Source organism: Vulpes vulpes, chromosome 7 (assembly GCF_048418805.1).
Source record: "Vulpes vulpes isolate BD-2025 chromosome 7, VulVul3, whole genome shotgun sequence".
Lineage (NCBI taxonomy): Eukaryota > Metazoa > Chordata > Mammalia > Carnivora > Canidae > Vulpes > Vulpes vulpes.
The window spans coordinates 29,018,132-29,042,048 of record NC_132786.1 but is presented as its reverse complement, the minus strand read 5'-3'; the positions used below and the strand labels follow the sequence as shown (position 1 = coordinate 29,042,048).

General features: G+C 44.7%; 1 protein-coding gene across 2 annotated transcripts in view; it reads right to left on the bottom strand.

The window, feature by feature from the left end:
- The window catches only part of ZMAT4 (zinc finger matrin-type 4), a 335,088-nt gene that overhangs the window by 264,147 nt on the left and 47,024 nt on the right, over positions 1 to 23,917 (bottom strand). For both annotated transcript variants that reach the window (XM_025993639.2, XM_025993641.2), the window contains exon 2: positions 4,422 to 4,527. In XM_025993639.2, the coding sequence (XP_025849424.1) occupies positions 4,422 to 4,523 (102 nt within the window). In that variant the 5' untranslated portion in view covers positions 4,524 to 4,527. The remainder of the gene's footprint in view (positions 1 to 4,421; positions 4,528 to 23,917) is intronic.

The window sequence follows — 23,917 nt, the reverse complement described above, 5'->3', positions numbered from 1 at the left end:
CTTTAATCAGCACATATTAGGAACCTCAGTTATCACCTTGTTGTGTGTAGCCCCAAAGCACTTACATCCCATCTACTACCAGACTTATAGAGACCAGAAGATTGTCCTTTGGCTATTCCCCTGGATTAAACAGAAGCTAGGGAAGGCCAAAGTTCTGTTGGAAGACAATCAAAACAAGAGAAACAGGAAAAATCAGTTTCAGCAAGCCTCTATAGGCCCTATGAGCCTGCTGCTTCCCTGACTAGGGAACAATCCTGGACTCCACCACCTATGAGTGGCTTAATGGGGTTCATTTGTCAGGACTGACATTACCTCAAGATTCAGAAATGTTTGAAGAGTTTTTCATCAGTGTAGAGAACCATCTTTCCTATAACTACAAAACCATCACCTACACCTTGAGGCCAGCTCCCTGACTCCCAAGTTATACCAATACCTCTCCTGCCCAGCCATCAGTGCTTCCACTAAACTTGACCCATTGCATCCCTCCTCCAGCCCCCAACCTCAGCCTCTTCATCAACCTACAACCCACAAGAACAACAACCATGGACTGAATTCTAGGGTAGGTGCTATAGAAATAAATGAAGAAACTTAGTGCACGACTCTTGCCTACCCTCAGGAAGCTTACAATCTTGTTTGAAGGTGCCAGAACACTTGAGCCACTGATTTTGCAATGAACAATTAATTGCACAGCAACACAAGAGATATTAGCATTCCCAGGAAGGGGTAAGTAGCTGGGACTGGCACATTTATGCTGACTTCACTGGGCCCGCCTGACAAGAGTTCTCTCTTTCCTCCTAGATCACTCATTCATATTTTTTCTTTAGATTTACCTAAAAAAGAAAAATTTCTGTCCTTTTGGTTTCTATACAAATCTTCTTTTTCCTACATGCCAGAAAACCACTCCTTCACTCATGTAAGAAATTCTCTCTTTTTGCAGAAAATGATTCTTTAGCCACTTAAAACTATGACAAACTACTCAAATGGACTCACTGGGAAACTATTTCTAACCTCTATATATTCAGGCATGTTGAAAGGCACATGTGAAAGCTTTCTCTTCCCCTCTGTCTATACCTACTTGTTCGATTGACTCGGTGAGCAGAGACAACATCTAATTGTATTTTCCACCAAAACATTAACATGTTATTAATGCTTAGCAAGTAAGAAAAATAATAATGCCTTTATATTCCCCATTTTTTCCACTTTAGGATTTCATATGCAGAAAGAGATTTTAAAAAATATAACCTGAAGGGCTTGGTCCATTAGACATATATTAGGTTTTTCTGTCCTCCTATACAAAGGTTCAGCCTTTTAAATGGAGCATGCAGCTATTAAGCATTAATCCATCTGTTCTGTTTCTCTTTTTTACTTCAAAAGACTGGCATACTAGACTCAAAGCAAAAGTCATACGAACGCTGTTCTTTTCCCAACAATGCAGCTTGACCACCACCAAGGGACTGCTACTCAGAAATGCTTGATTATACTGTTAAGTTCCCAAATGCTTAAGAGCCACACAAGAGTACAAAGTCCCCTTTCCTTTACATTCTGCCCTCAAAACACCCCTAACATACTACTGTGCACCTCGTTTCCTGAACATAAATCCTCCCTCCAGCCAACCCTGCCTCCCCGATGCTCCTTGAAGCCCTCCTTGGAGATTCTAAGACTTCTCATTCCAACAGCCCTAAAATGTAACCCATCTATCAAGGACTAGATAATTCATGACAATCCCAACAAATCTTTCTTGACCATAATAACTCTGAGTGGTGACACACTCTTTAGAATTTGGAATATGAAAATATCTAAAAAGTTAACAGCATGATGCAGCATATGTCAGAAAGTCAAATGGACAGAAGAATCAACACTTGTGAGATCACATCAGGTGAGTACCTCCTTAAGGGCAGGTAGGACTCTACAGATCACGTTCTCAGGATCACACATGTATTTATACCACACTGAACTACCTATGGCTCTTCCTCCCAGCAAAGTTTATGAGCTTCTTGAGGACAGAGACTACTTCTCACACAGCTTCAGAATCCCCTGCAATAACTAACACTAATAGTGCTGGACATGCAAAAAGGACACAGCGGATTCTTTTTGATTTGTCCCGTAGGGAAGCTGGGAATATTTTCTAGTTGAGTAAAATCAAGTTAAAGCAATACATCAGTGATAGAGCATTGAGACTCAGTGTGACAATATTTTCAATGAATTGAATGGGATTTCAGACTCCTAGAGACCCACTCTTCATGCAATTTCAGCACAGAGAGTGTATGTGGAAGGAGGGGGCAAATGAAAAGGATCAGGTTATCAGTTCTCCAATGGCCTTCAAAATCATCTGATGGAAGTCCTCTTGTTAGAGATGAAGAAGTACCTGAAGAAGCCTCCCGACAGAAGCTAGAAGACTAGAGATCTCATGAGATGTGAGCCCTGTTCACATCCCCAGCTGCTTTACAGAAAGAGCACACGTGTTGTTTGTCTGGGAAAGAAGTGCCCCACCTCTGCCTGGAAGAAGGGAGTGAAACATCATTCAGAGCCCCCATCCATGCTTAATGGCAATGCATTTAATGTTGTTTTGATGATGTGTAACACTGTTAATTGCAGATCTATTGTAATTGCTTTCTTTTCCCTATCCCATCTATGTTACATGCAACAAATAATAACACATTCTCTAAACAATTTAATTATGCCACAGCAAGGATACAGAGTAGTAACAGGAAAACTTGAGTTCAAATAACTAAATTCTTAATTGAGCAGCTAAGAGCTTTTTCTTTTTTTTAATAAATTGTTTTCAATTTTCTGACATTCCTTTTCTAGCTCAGGTAACAATAAAGCAGTGCTGGACTGTGCCATCAGGATATTTTTGTAAACAAATGCTAAATGCACATCTGTGAAGTGCAGGCACTTTTCCAGGAATTATGGAAGATCAAATGAATAAAGCTCTCTTTCTGTCCTCAAGAATCTAGTAAGATGATTACAAACGAACAAAAAAATCTAATAAAGGGAGAACATAAAGGGCTAATAGGAAGCTATGGAATGTGAGAGCAGGAACATATTCCCTAATTCTTCTTCACTGGGGAAATCATATTAATAAAACCATGTGTGTTTACAAAGCAATATACACAGAAATTAGAAAGTTCTTAACTTCAAAAGATGGTTATCTTCCATTTTAGATAATTCTTTTAAGTTCACATTTACTTCTAATATTTGAGTGCCTACTGACAAAAAAAAATATGCTAACTTTTTTCACAGATTCTGATTTCTAAAAGTTCTCTCAGAAGAGCAAGTTTTATTTGCCTTCATCAGAATATTGCTGCAATGGAGTTAATAGTGAAAAGCAATATAATTTTGTATGTTACGCCACACTTTATCACTTCCAAAGCATTTTCACAAATACTATATTAAGAGGTCTCATTTGGTCACCACAAAATCCTGAGAAGCACACAGGGTCAGTTTATTGTGTTTCTGGGCGTGTACGTGTACATGTTAATATTGTTTCCTTCATTGTGCACAGAGGAACTGCAGGCTCAGAGATGTCTGGTGAGTGACAGTGACAACTGGCATTTGTCAGACTTGTCAGACAAAAAGAAAATTGCTGGCTAAGCCCTCCAATCTAAAATTACTCACAAGTTATTACACTTGAAAACTCATGTTCCCACTGGTATATGTTCTCTACAAAAGCGAATATGCCCTGGGCATCACTCAGCTACTGGGGCTCCCCCAGCTTCCCATTGTGTCCATGCGCAGCACCTTGTCCTCCTACCCCCACCCCCCCAACAGACATTGGCAACCTCACGTCTCTCATTCTCTGTTCTCAAAAGAAGATGGAAAGGCAGCCATTTATTTGTGTGCCCATCCTAAAGAGCCAGAGCCACTGAATTATGTCCCTTATGAATATTCAGATTTTAAACTTTGTTTTAACTTTATGGGGGAAGTCTTTATGCTGATAAACACATTTAGGCCAGCAGCCATCATGTAGAAGGAACTTGGTGCTGATTCACTGATGTTGCCACATCTCTCTGAACAGTGATTCACAAAAGGCCTCTTGAGCTTATATCCAGGGTCACAGAAGAAAAGAGAAGCTGCCACTAATGCATCCTGCCCTGTTGTCCCTGAAAGGAACTTCAGGGGATGAGCAATGACAGATTTAACAAGCAGAGAAAGCCCACTGAGTCTCCAGTGGCTGAAGTACAAAAAAAAAAAAAAAAAAAAAAACAGAATCTAGGAAGTAGCCAGAGCCGGAGACTGATGTCCGGAAGCCTCAACTCCAATCCTGCACCTGAACATTTGCCCCAGCCTGTTCTCACACCGTAAAGGCTCCAGGCCTCTGGCCCTGGAAACCTTCCTCGAGACCTCGAGAAAAGGAGCTGTCCTCAAGTCCACATTCCTCTTTCTTCCACTGAAACATCGAGTGGGAAAGCCGTCCTTACCTCGTAATGAGCCACGCGCTGAGATTCGGATATCAGTTGTGCACTGCACACCTTGCAGTAACTGTCTGTAAATAAATCCTGATCGATATCGGAGGACTTCATCAGGCTAAAGGAGAATCAACAGAAAAGAAAAATGAGTCCACTGCTTTGATGTTTATGCAGGACATTAACTGCATGAAAAAGCCAGGAGCAGGGTAACAGACCCCATGATGCTAGCAGTGGGGGAGACCTCCCTATCACCTTAGGTGATACCATGTCAGTTAACCACAGCAAGTATAGACTTTATGATTTTTCCATAAGTGCCCATACCCTACAAAACAGAAGTGCACCTTTAGTTTTCTCTTTTTGACAAATCAGATTTATATCTGTAATGCACTGCTAAGGATTTATGTGAGAGGACGCTTTCATACATGATTTATATTAACAAAATATTTTAAGCATTCAATATACGCAATGTAAGAAAAAGACTGAATGAATCTTGATACATCCACAAACTAGAATACAACACACCTCCTAAATCCAAACACAAATCAAACTCTTCTTTAAAAGAACATTTAAAGAAATAGGAAAAACTTTACCATTAACAACACAAGGGTTTACAAATCAGTACATACAGTATTATACTAAATTTGTTTATATGTATTAAATTTGTATAGTGCATAGAGTTTTAAGAGTATTAATAGCAGTTACTTTTCAAAGATTTTAAGGTAATGACTTACATAATTGTGTTTATTGTTTTATTTTCTAAAATAAACATATGTTGCTTTTATAATACATGGAAACAAGTTAGCTTTGTCCAGAAACTTATAAGCAATATAAAATTTAGTTTTGAGCTCAGTAACTATACTTACAGAATTAAAAAATAAAATCAGTTCAACTATAACTTTTCTTGCAAGCATATACCTTGTAAAGTGAGAAGCCTGTTCATCATTCATGCTGACTTTTCCACATTTAGGGTTACTGATATTCATAAAAGCCACCTCCATCATTCTACACTGCAATTACGCCCACAAAGGTAAATAAACATATCATCAAATTCCAAAACCTGAACCAAAATGCAGCCAAGAGTCTCAAGCTGGTGAAAGTGATCTATCACAAAGGTGTTTCATAGCATCTGAACCATAATGTTGCCACTGTAGAAACACACACCAGAGCATCAGAATGCTTTCCTCCAATCCACAAACTCTCATTTTACCTCCTACCAGCCAGGTAAAAACTAAGGATTCCGCCAGACAGCATACATATGGAGAGGCAATGAATTTCAGACAACAGGGATGTGGTGGGAAGCTTGGAGTTCATCCTGCTCCCACACCCTCATTTCATATGTGAGACTGTTTGAAGTCACACTGTCAATTATTGGCATGGCCATGTATGCGGCCTGGTTTGCATGATTCCAATTTCCACATTCCAAATCCATCTCAGGTCTCATGCTATTTGCCAGCCGTGTGATGTTAGATGAGTCACTAAACCCTCTAGGTAGTTTCCTCCTACACAAATTAAGATAAAATATTAGCCATGCCTTTTTAGAGAATTGTGGTGAAAATCAAAAGGAGAAATATGAGATGGTACTATATAAGCTCTAAAACTCTTCATTTGAAAAGGATCATCATGACATTCTTAATAATATCCTAATTATGGCCAAGTCTTGACCAATACAACAAAATAAAGGACAGTGGTGCATTTTAAGTGATTTTTAAAACCATTTAAAGAGCTGGTCTACAAAAAAAAAGTATCTGCCTGAAATAAAAAGCTGCCTTCTTCAACAACTACAAATTCACTTTCAATCTTTGTCCTTGGTTGTAATGGCCCATTCAGAGCATTTGATTTTCAAGATTCAAAATGATTCACGATTTTTGCTCCTAAGAGACAATGGTAGCTCTGGTATTTCAATGCCCTGAGTACCAACAGTAATGGCAGATAGTAAGGACCACTGACTTTCATAGCTGAAGTGGATCTGTTATTTCTGGAAGGCTCATTCCTGGCAGAAAGTTCAGTCAGCCTGGAGCACCTACAATGCCTGAAGACTCACTACCTAACATGGCAACCTGTTACAAAGAGTCTGGCAACTCTAGTAGTTAGGTATTCTTCAGGTTGAATCAAAATCTGTTCCACTGTTACTTCACTCATTGATTCTGTCTTTGGGTGCAACACAGAAAAATTCTGCTCTCCTTTTTCATGAGATATCCTCTCTCAAATGCTTGAAGAATAGCTCCCTTCCATCTATTCTCTACCTCTTTCCTGAATTATCATCTTGGTCTGTGTCTATTTCTTTATGGCCCATCTTCAAAGGCCATGCCAAGAACAGAATGAACATTTCAGATATGGCCTAATCAAGCAGAGGATCACAAATCCAAATGAGCATCCAAAATAACCATTGACATGTGTAATGGTTTCTATTCACATCCCAGAATGCAAATGGAAAAGAGGGGTTTTGATGATGGCAAAATGTAGTACAACATTTTGAAATGTCAAATGGGAAAAGAAAACTTACTAAGGTGTATTTTTTTAAGCCAAGCTTCTATAAGTAGTTGTGTTTAAATATCATCATGTTCCCTGCTATTTCTAATAAAGAAGTGCACAAAAATAGATTCATGGGTGACCTGGTTAATAGGAATCTCCAAACTCACTGCACACTCCTTCCTCATTATACAACCGACTGCAGAAATCAAACACTGTGAAAGGATATTCAAGGTACGTGTCGGACCGAGTGGGGCCCGTAGGAGTCTGAGTCTCGGTAAAACAGCTGTGCAGCAGAAATAGCTTTAAAGGCAGAATATAAAAATGTGTATACTAAAAAAAAAAATTCAAAGGAAGGAGAATATCATGGCTTTTTCCACTGTTTTATATAAGAATATTGATTGGAACAGGCCCATATGCGGTAAAATGGCAATAAAGACCCCTCTGAAATCTGCAAGGCCCAAATAGAAAACCTGAATAAGTTAAATTCCAGTGGGAAGCAATTAGTAGGCAAGTGTCAGCCGGGTTTGTGCATAAGGTCTTTTCTCCAAGAAAAGAGAACTCTCTGTGTAGGTCACTTTAGACAACTAGAGAGCCTGATTTATGATTCAAAGAGTGGAATTCCCCAGAAAGAGGGCTGCCATTTGTTGCCTGCTCTGCCTTGCTTAGAATAGAATTCTCAGCTTCTCTTGTCTTCAAAAGTGTACAGATGAGCTGGTAAGAACAAGGAAAATCCGACTACCTGGCTTTAGCCTTGTCCATGGTCCTGAATCAGCAACTAGAGCAGAGACAGAGCAGGGTGGTTAATCAGTTACTAACTGGTCAGTCCCACCAGCTCATGAAAGCCAATGTGTGGTTACCCCCAACCTGAGGACATGCTTGCTGCACTACATCTGAGGCCCTGGGGCATTTTAAGGAGGGAGAGAAGAGCAGGGAAGGGGAGGAGTTTGATTTCCTGGATTTGAAACTGATCTGAATGCAAACTTCCACAGTGCTCCCCACAATGGCACATTCCAAAGCAAACACTGAAGATCTGAATAACCTATCACTCTGCAGTATTCACAGAGGACAGTGTTACCTGTATTTTACTAAAGATGCCCAGAGGGAAGTTGGAATCAGTATTAAAACAGGAGTTTGATCAGATTCTCATTTGCTGTCCCAGGTCTCTATACAGCAATAAATCTATTTACATCTGGTAGCAGTGACAGTATAAGACTCAGAGGTGTAGCTAAGTATAATAAATTAAAGGAATATAAAGGAGGAGAGCTTTTGTTTATTCAATAATGATTACTGTGCATCTACTATGTGTGAGGCACAGGGATAACAAAGGACACAACTCCCATCTTCCAAATCTTTATGAGCTATTGAGTGAGAAGAGAAACATGCACACAAATAGCTAAGGCAGGGGCAGCAAGTGTAATCTGGCTACTAAAAAGCAATATAGGATTTGAGAAAACAAGGGGATTATAAGGAACCCTTCAGGGAGGTTCTAGGACAGTTAAAAATTTTAAGAATGAATAGGATTAGAGTGAAGGGAAATGGGTTTAAATCCAATAGGTTCCAAATGTTTTTGCTAGCATGGAGAAAAATATTACTATTAGTAGGCATGAGAAGGTACATACAAAGGGCTTCAGTAGGACTTGCCTGAGAATATGCAACATAAAGGAAGGAGGCAGCAAAATGCAGGGAGAGAAGGGTATACAAAGATCAGGACCCAGATGGAAGGAGGGGAGACTGAAGGGAAACAGCAGGCCCCAAAATGTTTCTCAAGGTGCAAGGAATGGCCTTTTTTAGGATCTTTAGATGCAACGGGAAGCCTTCCCCTCTGTTGCTTTCTGCTTCTCAAGAACAGATTTCAGGAACACAGCCTGAAAAGCCAGAGAAACCTGAGGCTTCATGGCCAAGAGGAACATTCTTCACTCCATTCCATTTCTGATAATGCCAAAATAGCTTCTGACTCAAAGATCCCAAAACCTATGCAGGGTTCTTTAGAGGAAAAAAGACATTACTTCAAATCCACGTTTGGTTGCTTGCCAAGAAGATTTTTGAGTGTAAAGTTACATATCCTCCCTGAACCACCATTTCCTCATTTGTGAAACAGGGGAAACATTCTTACAGGCTCATTGTGAGGATTAGAGATGATGCAGATAAAAAGCATCTAACAAAGACTGTGGCATATGGTAGACCCTGAAAAAAATGGATATTACCACCATTATGATGAAGATTATTAATTTTGTATTATCATTATTCTTATTTTCAGAAGGGATGCTATAAATATTTAAGTAGAGAAATAAATAGAACCACATTAAAAACTAAAGGGGCAGATTACAGAGTTGGTGAACTGAAGTCATAACTCTGATTGTTGTCACAGGCTTTCTCTTCTGTATTAACAATATCAGCCACAGAAAAGGCTCTCTTCCACTGAGTTCCCTGTGGCAAAACTCTGTGTGAAGAGCCCTTCAGCCAGTCCCCCACTGCCAGTCTGAGGAGCACCATTAAACATACTAACATGAAAGCAGAGGGTAGACATTCTCCCCAGAATTGACATACATTCTCCCCAGAATTGACATGCTGTGGTCTGGAGAGCCCTGACTGTCCAGGCAAAGCCATGCAAACTTTAACTGCTTAGGGCCCACACTCTCTTCCCAGCATTTATCTGAACCAAGATAGGATGCACGGACATTTGCCCAGACACCCTGATCTGCTTCTGCCTGCACGTCCAGAGTCGGAGCCTCCGTAACCTGACTGACTCCCCCCAGATCCAGTAGCCGCTACTGCCCTTCCACTTGGTGTGACACCCTAAAAAGCCACCACTCCTTTCTCTCCAGTCTGGCTGGTGCCTCATCATCTAGTCTAAGATCCTCCACATATGCCACATGCCCACTCCCTCCAAGGGGACCGGCTCCAAAGGCCACGACTCTCAACAGCTCTGGCCCTCTGCCTCCCCCTGCCAAATGCAGAGAGACAGGATCTCTGTCTCTTTCAAATTTGACAAGCTAAACAGTGGATGAAAATGCCACTAACAAAAACAAACCTTCTCCTGGTTAAGAATGTGAAACAGACATGAGCCATGACACTGCTGTCTCAATTCAGCCACATTTTAAAATTACTAATATCCAAGAGCTACTGAAATTGTCCCTGCTTTGTTTTATCAATTTTGGAGGGGATTTCCCCCTGCTCAGAAAGGGAAAAAATATGAGAATTAGAACTGGCCCATCTTTAGCACAAAACATATGAGCCTTTGTGATCTGAGTTTTCATTTCACTTGCAAAAGGGATCCTGGACCAGAATCCCCCTTTGGTGTTCTGTGGCTGTTGCCTGGTCTTTGCTCCATTCCCATTTCAGACCCTGCCACTGTCCTTTCCCTCCTCCTAGCAACAAAAGGAGGAAGATTTGGGAGACAAGCTTGTGGCTTCAGCATGCATCTCCACAGTGACCACCCACCCTCACTCAGGCCCAGGAGCCCAGAGGATGAGCTGGAAGCAGGGTCTGTCCTGTCTCCTTCACACCTCCCTCCACATGACAGGGGCAATGCAGGGCCGGCTGCTGTGGCACAAGACCAAGCAGCCTTAGAAGACAAAGAACCATGAACAGTACTCCAGAAAAGAAAGCATTCTGGTGTTCAGTGAAAGTCTAGAGAGAGGGGGCCGGGAGCCATACAAGAGAGCACAGATGAAGCAGATGCCCCAGCCCGGCTCAGGAGGGCCTGCACACTTGCTTGAATTCACCACACCTCCCACAGGTGGCCAGACAGAGGAATCTAAACCTCCCAAGAGGCAGCCAAGATCTGGTGAAGGCCAAATCCAGGATCAGCTTAAAGAATCTTCAGATTCCTCCTTCCTGTGGATGGAGGCCTTTTCTGCTCTGAAGCTACCGCCCCCACTCCTGATGTTGCTCAGACAAAGGAATCTGGCAGTCCAGGCCCTTATCATACATCATCCACATGCAGGTGCAAGCTCTGCTATCCAGCCTGAGCTTTGTTTAAAAAAGAGAGAAAGAGAGAGAGAGAACCCTCCCCACACCACTCCCTCTTCCTGCTCAGCATTGCCAGAAGCTGCGTGGCTGACTCACACCACTTGAATAATTGCCTTTTAATGGAACCATTTTCTTCACGTGTAAAACCAGGTTCTGTGATTCCTGACTCTGAGCTGTACGCCACTGCTGGGCACCGATGCCTCCCCCTCGGCCCCAGGGCCGCGGAACCAAGTCTGTCAGTCTCACTCATATATGGTACAGGTGAGACTGCTGACATTTGGGGAAGGAGAACAGCAAGTGTGCCCCCAGCCTGCACCCATCCTGTGGGCATGCACATGTGCCTCTGCCACATCTGAGGAGGCATGCATGCCTGGTTCCTTGCCCCTTGTCCCCTCTTCTGTCCCTCATCTTTTGCCTGATAGTGCAAGTCTGAATTGTGGACTCCTGGAGCCATGGAGAGAGTCCGAGGCTTCAGGCTCCTCTAGCCCCTCCCAGAGTTTGTGAGACAATTCACCAAATGGCCTCTGCCCAAGTCCAGCATATTATACAGCCTCACTAGGATTCCTCCTTTATTCATTAAACAGATTTTTACAGAGCATGTACTATGGGCATGGTACTGTGTAGGTACTAGGTCTGCAGCGGTGAACAACACCTACAAAGGCTGATCTTGTGGAAAAGGTTCACATACTGGGATCTAGCAGACATCAGTCTGCATAAACACACAGGATTCCCATCTCCATCTACACATAAATAAAATATTCACACCAGCTGGTAGACAATGGCTTTTGCTGTCTTGCATGTCATTCTAGAATCTCCACTGGCCCCATGGTCCATGGTCCTCACTATGATTCCACTGTGGGACCTTTGCCTCCACTCAACAGTAAAGACTGAGAGTGGAGAGGCGGTCAGGACTAGCAGGGACTCAAAGGATGAAGGCCATTCCACCTGGGGTTCCAAAAGGCCCTTTCAAAGGCCACTTCCGGGCAGGGCCTGCGGTGTCTGGCAAGAACAGTGCTCAGCTGGGTGGCATGCCAGAGTGTGCTCATAGGGAAAACACGGTTCGCTTTGGTAGGATATTAATGGGTAAAGTTCAGCACCTCCACCAATCGGGGTGGGTCAGAGACATTTTTTGCTTTTCCGTATTTTCAGAGATGAGACATGGGTGGTAGATAGCTTGGATTTTCCATTGGCTTATCACTTAAACCAATGCAATACCAGAGCCCAGCCAGAGGAGAAAAGCCAGAGGCAGAGAGAAACAAAAGGCTCACTAGCCCAAAAAGAGTAGGAGAGGAGAGGAGGAGAAAACCTGAGGGAGTAGAACATGCATCTAATGTTTTCTGTCGCCACCAAAGTAAAGGGCTGTGCGCTCAGCGGAAAAGCCACTCATATTTTAAGGAATAGGCTCCCACCGTCCCCCAACCACTCAAAGGAGGAAAGCCAGCGTGGATTGCTCCCTTTCCAATACATTAGCTACCTGTGCAGAGCAGGTGCATACTCAAAAGACGGGTGGATTTTCTCAACACGCTGAAAGACAACAAGACCTTTCTTTTTAACAGTTGTTACAACAGCCTTCGAAAATACAGTGCATACGTAAGTATTCCATTACTGTAACTTGTTTACATGATTTATCTTCACAAGACTGCCCCTACTGAACCAGACAGATTGAGGGCAGATTTAAATGCAGCTATCACATCCAGGGCTTGAAGGCACAGTTCTGCACCTGCATCCAACTTCAGAGGAAGGCACAGATGAGCCGGACCAAGCTGCTGCCGGGAAAACCATTACTTTTCTTTTAATCCGTACTATGGGACTGCTGTACTGGCCGTGGGTCAGCACGCAGACATTTTCAGCCCCATTCTCTGATACAGCAGACAGATTTGCCTTGGCTTCCCTGAGGAATCCAGTTTGGTCTCCGTTTGTCTGCTGCTTTTCCTAAAATCAGCAAAATTGTAGCATCCACATATAAGCATCTGGAGTGGCCAAGATGGGAAGACACAGGAATTCATATGTTGCCAGGTTAGGGACTACCCATCCATAAAGTGACAAGTGGCTGCATACAGGTCTGCTCCTTCTGTGAAATCTTTCAGTCAGAATTTATTTTCTGACCTGAGAGATGGTTTGAAATCTCCTTCCACCTCTTACTTTGGGATATAACAAGAAGGAGCAGAAGTAGTGACAGCATAGGGAATTCGACTGTCAGGGGAAACTAATAAGCAGATAAAAGTATGCCTTTTATGCTCAATAGTAAACAATAAAGGGATGGAAAATTAAAATATCTGACTACATCCAGTGTAGGAAAGCTGTGACACGGGATTTTTTACACACTTATTGACAGGAGGGCCAGTTGCAAGTTAAGCATCATCTCACCAAGTTAAACAACCCAGCAACTGCACTCCTAGCTTACAGACAAGAAAAACTTCCACCCACATACAATACGAGGCATGTAATGGATGATGGTAGTAGCACCGTTCAAATAGCGAGACCTGCCATCATTCCCAGCGCGCATCTCCGGGAGCACGAGTGACTACACAGAGGTATAATCCTGTACGAATGAGGAAAGGCACCGCATCTGAATCGCAGCGATTTAGTATTTACATGAGAAAAGTCAAAGAGTACATACACTGAGGTCCTTTTCACACAATCAAAACAACTAAAATAAAATTATATGTCTTGGGGGGATGCACGTAGATAAGATACAACTCTAAAAATGTCTGGCAAAAAAAAAAATGAGGACAAGATTCAGGATGATGATTACTTCAGAAGAGGAGGATGAGAGAAAATCATACAAGATATAAGGTCTTGTCAGGCCTTTGCTTTGGGAAGAGTCATGGGGGTGCCCTTTCTTTATTAAAGATGGTAAACGATAGATAGGTGATGCCGGGTGGGTAGATACACACCATGTATGCACCACTGATGAGACAGGATTTTCTGGAAATGAATCCTCACTCTAACAGACCCAGTTGTTTTTCCCTTTTCCCAGCCACAAAAGATTCGGCAAACCTTTGCTTCCTCTCCTGAAGTCAGCGTGCCATGCCACGGAGTTCTGGCCAGTGGAACGTGGGCACCAGGGATGCGCCCCCGTCCAGGCCTGGGCCTTCGGAGGCTGCGCGGGGTCTTTTGCTGCGCTCTCTTCTGCGGGTTGGATACCCTGCCCCGCTCCCGTGGGAAGCCACCGGAAACAGGGGAAAGTCGGAGTTCCTGCAGGAGCAAGTGAGCAAAGCTCCGCGATCCCCAGCCGTGGCGTGCACAGGACTTCAGGGGACTGGGAAGTAAACGTCTACTGTGCTAAGCCACTGATTCCAGGCTTTCTCTGGTATTACCTTCACTTGCTCACCTCCAACCGGAGTAGCTTGGCTACCTGGAAAACAATTACACAGAAGTATACTTTCTACGTGCTTTGTGAGGAAGCTGGAAAAAGCCAAAGACTTTCAGAGGTCTGAAATTTGAGAGCCTCGACTTTAGCGTTGCTTCTTTCACTCAGTCAGTGCTCTGGGCAATAGCATTCGACAGCCCAGACCTCAAGACAGTGCTCATTCAGGACAGTACCAAGCCATTCCTCATTTAGAGGGAATATGATGGGAAAATAGGGGCTCTAAAATCAAGACATTTATGGGAAAGATAGAGCATTTAAGGACATGGCCTTTGTGCTGGGACACTGACCAGGGGCCCCCTCCTTAAGCACCAGCAGCACCTTCTAGGAAGGCCACTCCGTTTCTCTCCAGTTTTGAGCATATCTGTGTATACATCCCCTGGCATGTTGGTGCTGGTATCTTGCAAAATCTGCTTTGCCATCTTGTGAGGGGGCAAACTGAGCAGATGGTCATGACCACTGGGATGCCAGGTAATGAGCAAGTGCCTCACATCAGAGCATTGGGGTCTTGTCACCTTGCCAGAAATGACAGCTTGGCTGTCTGGCAACAGCCCTGATGTTGGGAGTGAGCACACATCTCACCACTTCAGTTCCTAATGTGGTTATACTTTCAAATTCTTGCCCTGAATCAATTCTTCTCATCTTTTCAGCTGAGGTGAGCACAGACTGGGAAGTTTCCAGGTAATGAAAGAAACCATATTGATCTAGATCCATCACCTGGCTGAGCAGTTTCTGGCTTTGGGGAAAAGAGCAAGCATATCAAGTATAGGTTAGGTGATTCCCTTTGAAAGCCACTCCTCATTCTTCTACTAGAGCCAGATGGACCCTAAATCAATGCCAACACTCCTGCTCCCTCCTACCTACCTTCCCTTGCTGGGAAGGAAGAGTTGCTGCTCAGTGGAACCATAGATCAGTGTCATGGAACATGGATGCTAGCTGGAGGTGGAGGTTGAGGCAGGGAAAAAGTAGAGGGGCATGGGACTCAGGCTACCCAGAGGTGAAGGGATGAGAGAGGGATGATTCCAGGTCCCAACAGAGATGTATATAAAGAAATCACAACACTAGAAAGGAGCTGAGGTATCACCTAACCTCATCCTCCACACATACAGAGACTTAGAAAAGGCACCCAGGAACATTACATGGCTTAGTCACATTTTGCCTGGAAGTCAAAGGCAAAATGGCGTGTACCTAACTGCTAAAATAACATTCTTTCCTCACACCTTACTGCCAGTCCAGAATATTTACTATCTTCCTTTTAGGAATCATTTTGAGCAAGGAGGAAATCAAAGCTTCCTTCTTAAACTTGGGGAAATCCAGACACCTGTGACTGACTGGTGGGAGCCAGTGATGGAGAGAAGCCCAACAAAGACCATCTTCCCAGGTCATATCCCAGGAGGGCCAGGGAGAGGGGCCGAGAGGAGCAGCATCTGGGTAGGGGCAGGCTCACTGCTCCCACCACATTCTTGGATTTTATAGACAAGTGTTTGTCAAGAATGATAAAGCCCAGAGACCTGTGACATGCGAAGATGTTAGGGTCTGAGTGGGAAGTAAATTTAAGTACCGATTCCATATAAAACAGAACCCTCACAATGCAACTTTATCACAAGCAGCAATTTCTGTTTCTCACCAACCAAAAATAATAGGCCATCCTCCCAAGTCGATGGACTGTGACTTGCTCACTGACTGAGTGGTCTGGACCCACATCAAGATAAATTCCTGGAACTTGGGCAGCCCGGGTGGCTCAGTGGTTTAGCACCGCCTTCAGCCCAGGGCGTGATCCTGGAGACCCGCGTCGGGCTCCCTGCATGGGACCTGCTTCTCCCTCTGCCTGTGTCTCTGCCTCTCTCTGTGTGTGTCTCTCATGAATAAATAAATAAAATCTTTTAAAAAAATACCTGGAACTTCTTGTGGTGGACAGGGAGGTGTCCAGATGTCCTTTTGAGGAAGAACTTGCCTCAACTGCTGGTAGGGAGGCTGGCATTAGTTTTCAGCTGCCTTCCCCTTCAGGAATGGCTTCTGCTATGGAGAGCTGTCCCACCCAAAGTCACACCCCTACCCAGGATGGCCCAAATGCAGGGATGAAAAAGCCTGGCCACTGCAGTCCACCATGGGGAAACTCCAGCAGGCCACGGTAGCCCCCAGCCAGCTGAAACCACTACACCTGCACCAAAGCCCAGCTGTCTCATCCTGCTTCTGCTCCTCCCTTCCCTGGGTATCCCTCTCAGGAGCCATTCTTAGCAAACATCCTGGGCACTAAACTCTGTAGGGTATGTCTCCTGGCAAACCCTTACTGGGACATTTCTTCTCAAACCTGTCTCCTGGCAAATCTCCCATGGTGGTTCCACTATGGACCACAGCTTGTCAGAAATTCAAAGACCTTATCAATTTCTAAAGCCCCAGAACTCCTCCAAGGGTCCATAAACACAATCCCAGAGTATCACTGTGCAATGCTAGGCAAAGAATTGTTGCTGGTAATGCTGTACCTTGAGACAAGCTCCACACTATTTAATAATACACAACAAAAAGAGAAATATGCTAGTGTTGAATCCCATTTTCCCATTCTTTTGATCTGTGGCCTCCAATGTGGTTACAGTTACTATCGTACCATCTGATTTGAACTGATGATTCTAATTTCCATAATGTCAAATAAGTCATATTTCAGTAACACTTCCTACCCATTGCTAAAAATATTGTTTCTTCCCACACAGTTATTCTTAATGAGATATTTCAAGCCACCTGGCACCCGGGGGAGTTCCCTGGCCAATCGTCTATGGAGTCCCACAAAATGGAAGCTGTATACAATAGAATCCCATCAGATGCTGGTGTCAGAGGCAAGAAGAGCAGTGACAACACAGGTTATTTTATCTTACACTACGAGATGTTCTTTGGGGATGTCATTAGACCAACAACAGTCACTGTGACCCTAAGAGAAACATAGGACAGTGCTATGTGTGTTTGTAGTGAACACACAGAGGAACAGCCCCCAGTTACTGGCTGGCTTCCCTCCAGGACCTTAGCTGCCCTTACAGTTTCTAATGAGAACCAGTTTGAAACCTGTACAACTCTTAACTCCCACTGAAATGTAAATGCATCTGGGAACCAGGCAAGCCTCGTGTCCAGCTGCATTGCAAACCAATTCCAGCCATACCCAAGGTTTGCCATGCCTTGCTGATTGCATGCCCTGCTTGCTCTTCCCTCCTATCTTGTGAAATGCTACACTGTGTTTTCACCTCTTCATCACCTGGCGAGGCTGTGCATTAGATGTTCCTTCCCTGAAGACACCCTCCTCCTCTCTCATCCAGGCCGGTTCAGAGTTCCTTTCTAGGTTCTCCTAGCTGCCCCCTAGCTCCCTAGACCCAAAAATGACAGACACAATACATTCTGTAATGATGTGCACCCTCATTTCCCTAGGAGCCTCTAGAAGGAGAACCCTCTCTTCCTTGTACTCAGTACCCAACACCATTGTAGACACTTCAGCTAGTGTTGCAATAGCAAAACCAAAATGCATGATGTGGCCAACCATGTCTAAACAGCACTTTCTGTTTTCAGTCTTTGAGCCTTATTCTTAAAATTATTAAAGAGTCCAGAGGGTGGTCCCAAAGAAAACAACTCCAAAAGCACCTCCAGGATATCTCTAAGCTGTCCTGGGCAGGGCCTTCTCCAGGGAGAGCTAGGCAGCACACATCTACTTGTGCAGACATTTCAGTACTTTAGAGCCCATGTAGGGGCTCCATTCTCTAATTAGAAACTGAGGCTCTTTTATTAGGAATAGGTCTGGAAGGAGAGGTCAGTATAATGTCTTCCCTCCTCCAGCACTAGCCCCTCCTTCACACCAGGTTTTAGCTGGAACAGGAAATAAATGTGCCTTCAGGTGGCAGCAGCATCCCAAGGGAAATAGTGAGTTCACCAACTCTTCCTCTCCCCAGCAAGTGAACCTCTGTTCTAAGCCATCCCATCCCATGGCCTTAATTGAGCCTCATCCACTATTCAGACCACATTCGTGGGGCATCTGGGAAAATGTTACTAGATACTCATCTTCATAGCCAGCATTTACTGACTTATGGGTTGAATTGTGTCTCTCAAAAAGGGTATGTTGAAATCCTAATTCCCAGGACTTGTGAATGTGACCTTATTGGTAATGTAATGAAGCAAAGAGGTCACACTGAATGAAGGCTGATCCTAATTAGTGTCCTTATAACAAGAGGGGAACTTGGACAAACAAATAGGGGCAAATGTTATATGAAAACAAAAGCAGAGATTGGAGTAATACACCAACAACCAAGGAATGCCAACATCGTCCAATAGCTAGAAACAAGGTAAAGTTCTCCCTTAACTCCTCAGGGAGAGAGCACGGTCCTGCTGACACCTTGATTTCTTGGAAACTAACACACTGACCAAACATTTTATGTGAATTTATATATATATATATATATATACATATATACATATATATATGTATATATATATATAATTCAGAAGTTCCACATAGTGACTTTACACAAACCTCACAACCATACTGGAAGGTGGTTATTAAAGCCCAGAGTGCCCTTGTGATATGCCCAAGGAACGGTCAGTATAAGGTCCATATAACTAGCATAAATAGAGCAGGGACTCAAACTCAGGTCTCCTGACTCCAAATCCAGCCGCCCTTCCAAAGCTTTTATTTTTTTACTTAAAGATTTTATTTATTTATTCATGAGAAACACACACACAGAGAGAGAGAGAGAGAGGCAGAGACACAGGCAGAGGGAGAAGCAGGCTCCATGCAGGGAGCCCGACGTGAGACTCGATCCCGGGTCTCCAGGATCATGCTCTGGGCTGAAGGCAGGCGCTAAACCGCTGAGCCACCCAGGCTGCCCTTCCAAAGCTTTTAAATCAAATTGTTTCAGTGTTTGCTTTAGGTATCTCTCATCTTTATTAAAACATTCTGGTTATCTTCCTTTCTTCCCACTTGTCAAAAGGAGAAATAATTTGAGGCTCTGATGGAATTCCAGATCTCATGTTTAGGAAAGGCAAAGTCAGTTGCAGCTGCTGCCTGCCTACTTTTGTCAGAGATCCTGCCTGGGTGGCGGCACTTGATTTGGGGTCAGGAGAAAGCAGTAATTTACAAGCTGTCTTCACCTGCCAGTATCATAAAGGGAGTCCATGAGCAATTAGGCACTTCTAATCACTTAATCCACTTCAAATCTCTGCAAGGGGAAAGTAATAATTATGGAGCTCCAATCTGGCTGGTCCTTGGTTGGTCTTCAGTCAACCAGAGTTACTGCAGAATATTAGAAAATACATTTCCTAATGACTTTTCCAAAGCACCTTCCGCCCTGAATTCAAGCCCTGTGCAGGATGGGAAGGCCAGGGAACAATATGAGTTTCCCTCTCCCCTCTCCTTCTGCATGAAGCCTCACTGTCTCAAAGTCCCTCACTGCCAGCAACTTGACTATAAATTGGAACCAGACCCTTCATCCTATCACATCATATGGGTGATCTCTGCCAAAACCACTCATCTCCACAGCTCCTGACAAAGGCCCCACCTATACACTTGACCAGGTTCAATGGGATCAGAGATCCAGTGCAATCTCAGGACCCCTGCGTCCAGCTCACTGCAAGGTGGCATTTTGGGCTGGAAAAGAGCATAGAATCAGGAAGCAGCCAAGAATCAGACTAAGGCTCCCTGTTTTTCCAGGGAACAGAAGGCCTTCCAAGGGCATGGATACTCCCTCCACATGCTGGACTGAAAATTCTCCTCTGATATTCCCAAAGCAGCAGAAGGAGCAGTTCTAGATATTTCAGGCTTTTATCTCCAGGTCCTTAACACTTCTCCAACCTTCAGCACCCACAATAGTTATTCCACAGAAGCACATTATTTATTCAATGGCTGCCAGCTCTATGTACTCAAGTGTCACACCTGAGACTGTTCCTTGTCTTCTTTCTGGGGAATGTACACCTGCAGGTCACCAACACATCCCAATGACACGAGTGGCTCAAATGAAGACCGCCTCAAGAATTATCAGTGAAACGAAAATCAGTTGAATGGATTTGCTGCCAAGTGTGATTTTTGGGGTGGTTGGGCAATTTGGAGTGTAACTGGAAAATAAGTCCAGCAGGGCAATGCACTCATTCTCAGGATCTATGCCTTCTTTCCTCTCAGGTTTACAGGCTCTGTATACACTGCATCCAAACAACCAAGACTCACCCTACCAAAATTGGAACAATTTAGCAAAAAGCCCGACCAATGGACACTGTACACCTTCTTCAGCCCATCCTGGGACCTCTGAAAAATGCCCGAGGAATAACCTGCAGACCGGACAACTGAAAAATGAAGAAGGGGACATTAGTAAAAAGCAAAGGAACAAAAATATGTATGCCCATAGAAGTTAAATGAAATAACAGTTTACCTTCATTTAGTAATAAGTCTAACTTTCTAAAGTGATTCCACATACCATCATCACAGTTTAAACATACTCAGGGGTAACAGAAGTATTTCAATCTCACATCTGCCAGAGCAGAAACTGAAGCCTAGAGAAATTAAGTGACTCGCCTCATGTCACGTGGCCTTGTGGCAAGGTTAAGGTATGAACCCAGGCACTCATGGCATTGATATGACCAGAAATAACAGGTTCTTTCAGGCAGAAGTCCACAGGGTAACTTCAGGACTACAGACTGTATCAGAGGAACAAAAGCAAAGATACAGACAGCCCTGTGCACCAGGAGAGGGGCCCCAGCGATCTTGACTGCACATGCTGAGTGAGGCTCTGAACTGTATATCAACCACCAATAAAAATCACATCTCTGGTGCTTAGACCTTTGCCTTCCAATTAGTTCAGCTCCCCCACTTCCTTGGGACTTGGGTCTTCTGAAAGAAGTGTGTGCATGCCCTGGACCCATTCCCAGATCAATATGGCTAAACAGCATCAAATAGCACATTTTAGACATCTTCATTATTATTTTCAAAAGCTTTGCTTCTCCAGAGAAAATGCTCTCAAGATTCAACACTCTGCTGATTGCCCATGGAAGAGGACAAAAAGTTTAAAGTTATTAATGGCTATCTCCAGGCAATTACAAACACAGTGCCCTCGCTCAGGCTTCTGGTCTTCCCAGCTGCTATGTGCCAGTTGGCACTGTGCTGCTTCTGAGAGATAATGCAGCCCTGCTGCAGTTGGGGAGATGCTCTATCAGACCTGCAGGTTGTGGCAGCTTCCGAAAAACTAGCGGCATCCTATAACTTGACTGCAGGCAAGACAGTTGCTCGTGTTCTGGCAAGATAGTCCTGACACGGCAAGAACCCCAAGAGACCGCTGGGAGAACACGGTGCAAACCTGTGTTCACGGTGCCAAGGAATCGCAAAAAGCCTGTTATGAAATGTTTCGACCTCTCAGGCTAAAGGCACTTGCTAGTTTAAAACAAAAATAACAACAAAAAACGAAGGTTGGAGGGGGCAGCAAGGATGAAAAGGTGTTTAACAGCAATACAGCGGGGCACCAATCAGGAGCAGCCCAGAAAGGAGGAGAGATGTCAAAAGAAGGCAGCAGCCAGCTGACATGCAAAGGAGCCACGACCTCTCCTCGGCTGAGAACCCTGGGCATCGAGGTTGGGACTTGGGCCCCCTCAAGCCCCAGAGAAGCAGCTTTGCCTTCCTGAAGCCGCAGAGCGCGGATCTGCCAACGTGGCACCGAGTCGTCTGCAGAGCGGTTGGCTCTGGCCGAGGCCTGGGAGCTAGCACCGATTCGTGAGTTCCCTTCCCAAGGACCCCCCAAGAACACTGGTTGCTTTTTCCTACAACCTGAAGGTCACATATTTCTCTCTGCTCGATCCATTCCACCGTTGCCCCCACCCTCACACTCAATCCAATCTCCAGATGCCCCTGCTCCCACATGTCCTGGGGCCGGGGGCTGGGGGCTGGGGGTGGCGGAGGTCTGTTCCGCAGATGGAGAGCATCCCCGGGCCAGCCGGCAGCCTCGGAGCTCTGTGAGGCTGCCTCCCAGCTGCCTGCCTCTGGAGTCCATAATTAAAGTCACTGGGTGTTTGATCACCTCCTCGATGCAGAGTAATTAAAATTGCTGTACTGTTTGTTTTTCATTTCCTTTGATAAATGGTGAAAGTGTTGACGAGCGAAAGGCCTGAGGTTCCGCCTCACCCTGGCTTCCTCCTTTGCAGGGGTGCCTTGCTCCCCTCTAGGCGGGGACAGAAGGGGGACACAGAAGCAGGGACTGGGTGGGATGGACCCAACCCCGGCTGCTGGGAAGGAGTTTGCAGATGACCCCTCGGGGTCAGCAGGCTCTGTCCCTGCAACCTTTGAAGGGTAGTAAGGTTCCAGGTAGGTCTTTGTTTCAGAAAGAAAATGAAAAGTACACGTTTAGGCTACTGTTTGGCTTTTAAACGCACCCCCCTGCCGCAAGCCGTCCTAAAGAGAAATGGGGCCATTGAGTCACCCCGGAGAAAGCAGCCTCTGTGTTCCAGTCTTCCCATCTAGAAAACAGGCTTCCTCATATTTGCCCTGCTGATCACACTAAAGTGTAATGAGAGCTAAATGTCACATCGTACATGAAAATGCCACACAGACCACAGCGCTCAATGTGACGTCAGTAAGTTCCTCGCATTATTCTCGCCTCCCCATGCCAGTAAGTACATAGAGAGCTTGGCCGGTTCCCAAAGCAACACAGTCTCTCTAGTGAGAGCCCTGGCACTGAGGAAGGATGGGGAGGGGAGGAGGTAGGAGGGCAAAGGGCCTTCCAGGGAAATCTGCACACTTTCCTCTCTGTAGCAAGAGGAGCTCACCCATTCCTCTTGCACACATCTAGAAGGTTCTGCTTTAGGCCTGGGGCAGCCGGCTGGCCTCATACTGCAGGCTGCTCTCCCAAGGAGCTCCGCTCCATTGACAACCGCAAGAAAAATACCCTTCCTCTAATAGCGTACTTGGTCTCTGTAATTGGGTTGTGAGGCAAATGAAGGTGCCTGCAAAGGTGACTTCTGGCTCAGGAGTGTTCCCTGGCATCGCCCCTATGTGGGAGCGCAAGTCCACCCACCTGGTGCAGTCTGAGCCTGCTTCAATCAAGTCTGGTGTGGCAGGGCTCTGACAAGAAAACCTGAGGTCAGCGCTTCTGGGCCTCCAGAGAGCGCTAACCTACCCAAGGATTATGAGAAATCTATTTCAAAAGCACACATGATATGGCCTCTAATTTAAGCCTGAGTCTTTCCCTCAGAACCACAGGGACCAGGCAACCTTCTAGTGGCAGTAATTCTGACAATGAGGGGAGGTTTATCTCCTGGAACCCTGGATTTAGGTGCCCCCTTCTATCTACCTCTTCACGCCACCAGCTGTCCTGGGAAATCAGCATTAACCCAAATAGAAAGAAATGAAATTCAGCAGACCAGAGAAACCAGGGGAAAGGGGCTTGAATGGTGAGCAGGGATCTTTAGAGGGAAATGATTCTGTCCCAAAGCAACATCTGGCCATGAGAAAGAAGGCCACCTTGAAAGTGGGACATCTCTATGTCACACTTCCCTCTCCATACCCCCAGACTCTACACCGTGGCCAGTGTCCATCATGTCAGGTGTTTGACCTGGGTGGGCCCAGAACACTGTGTTTAAATATAGGCCCCCACCAACACTACCACCCAAAAAGATGTGATTGTTTTTAGTTCTTTGGAGGACTCTAAGGCTATTTAACTTTTTAGAAGAAAAAGCAGGAGCTGGGTTA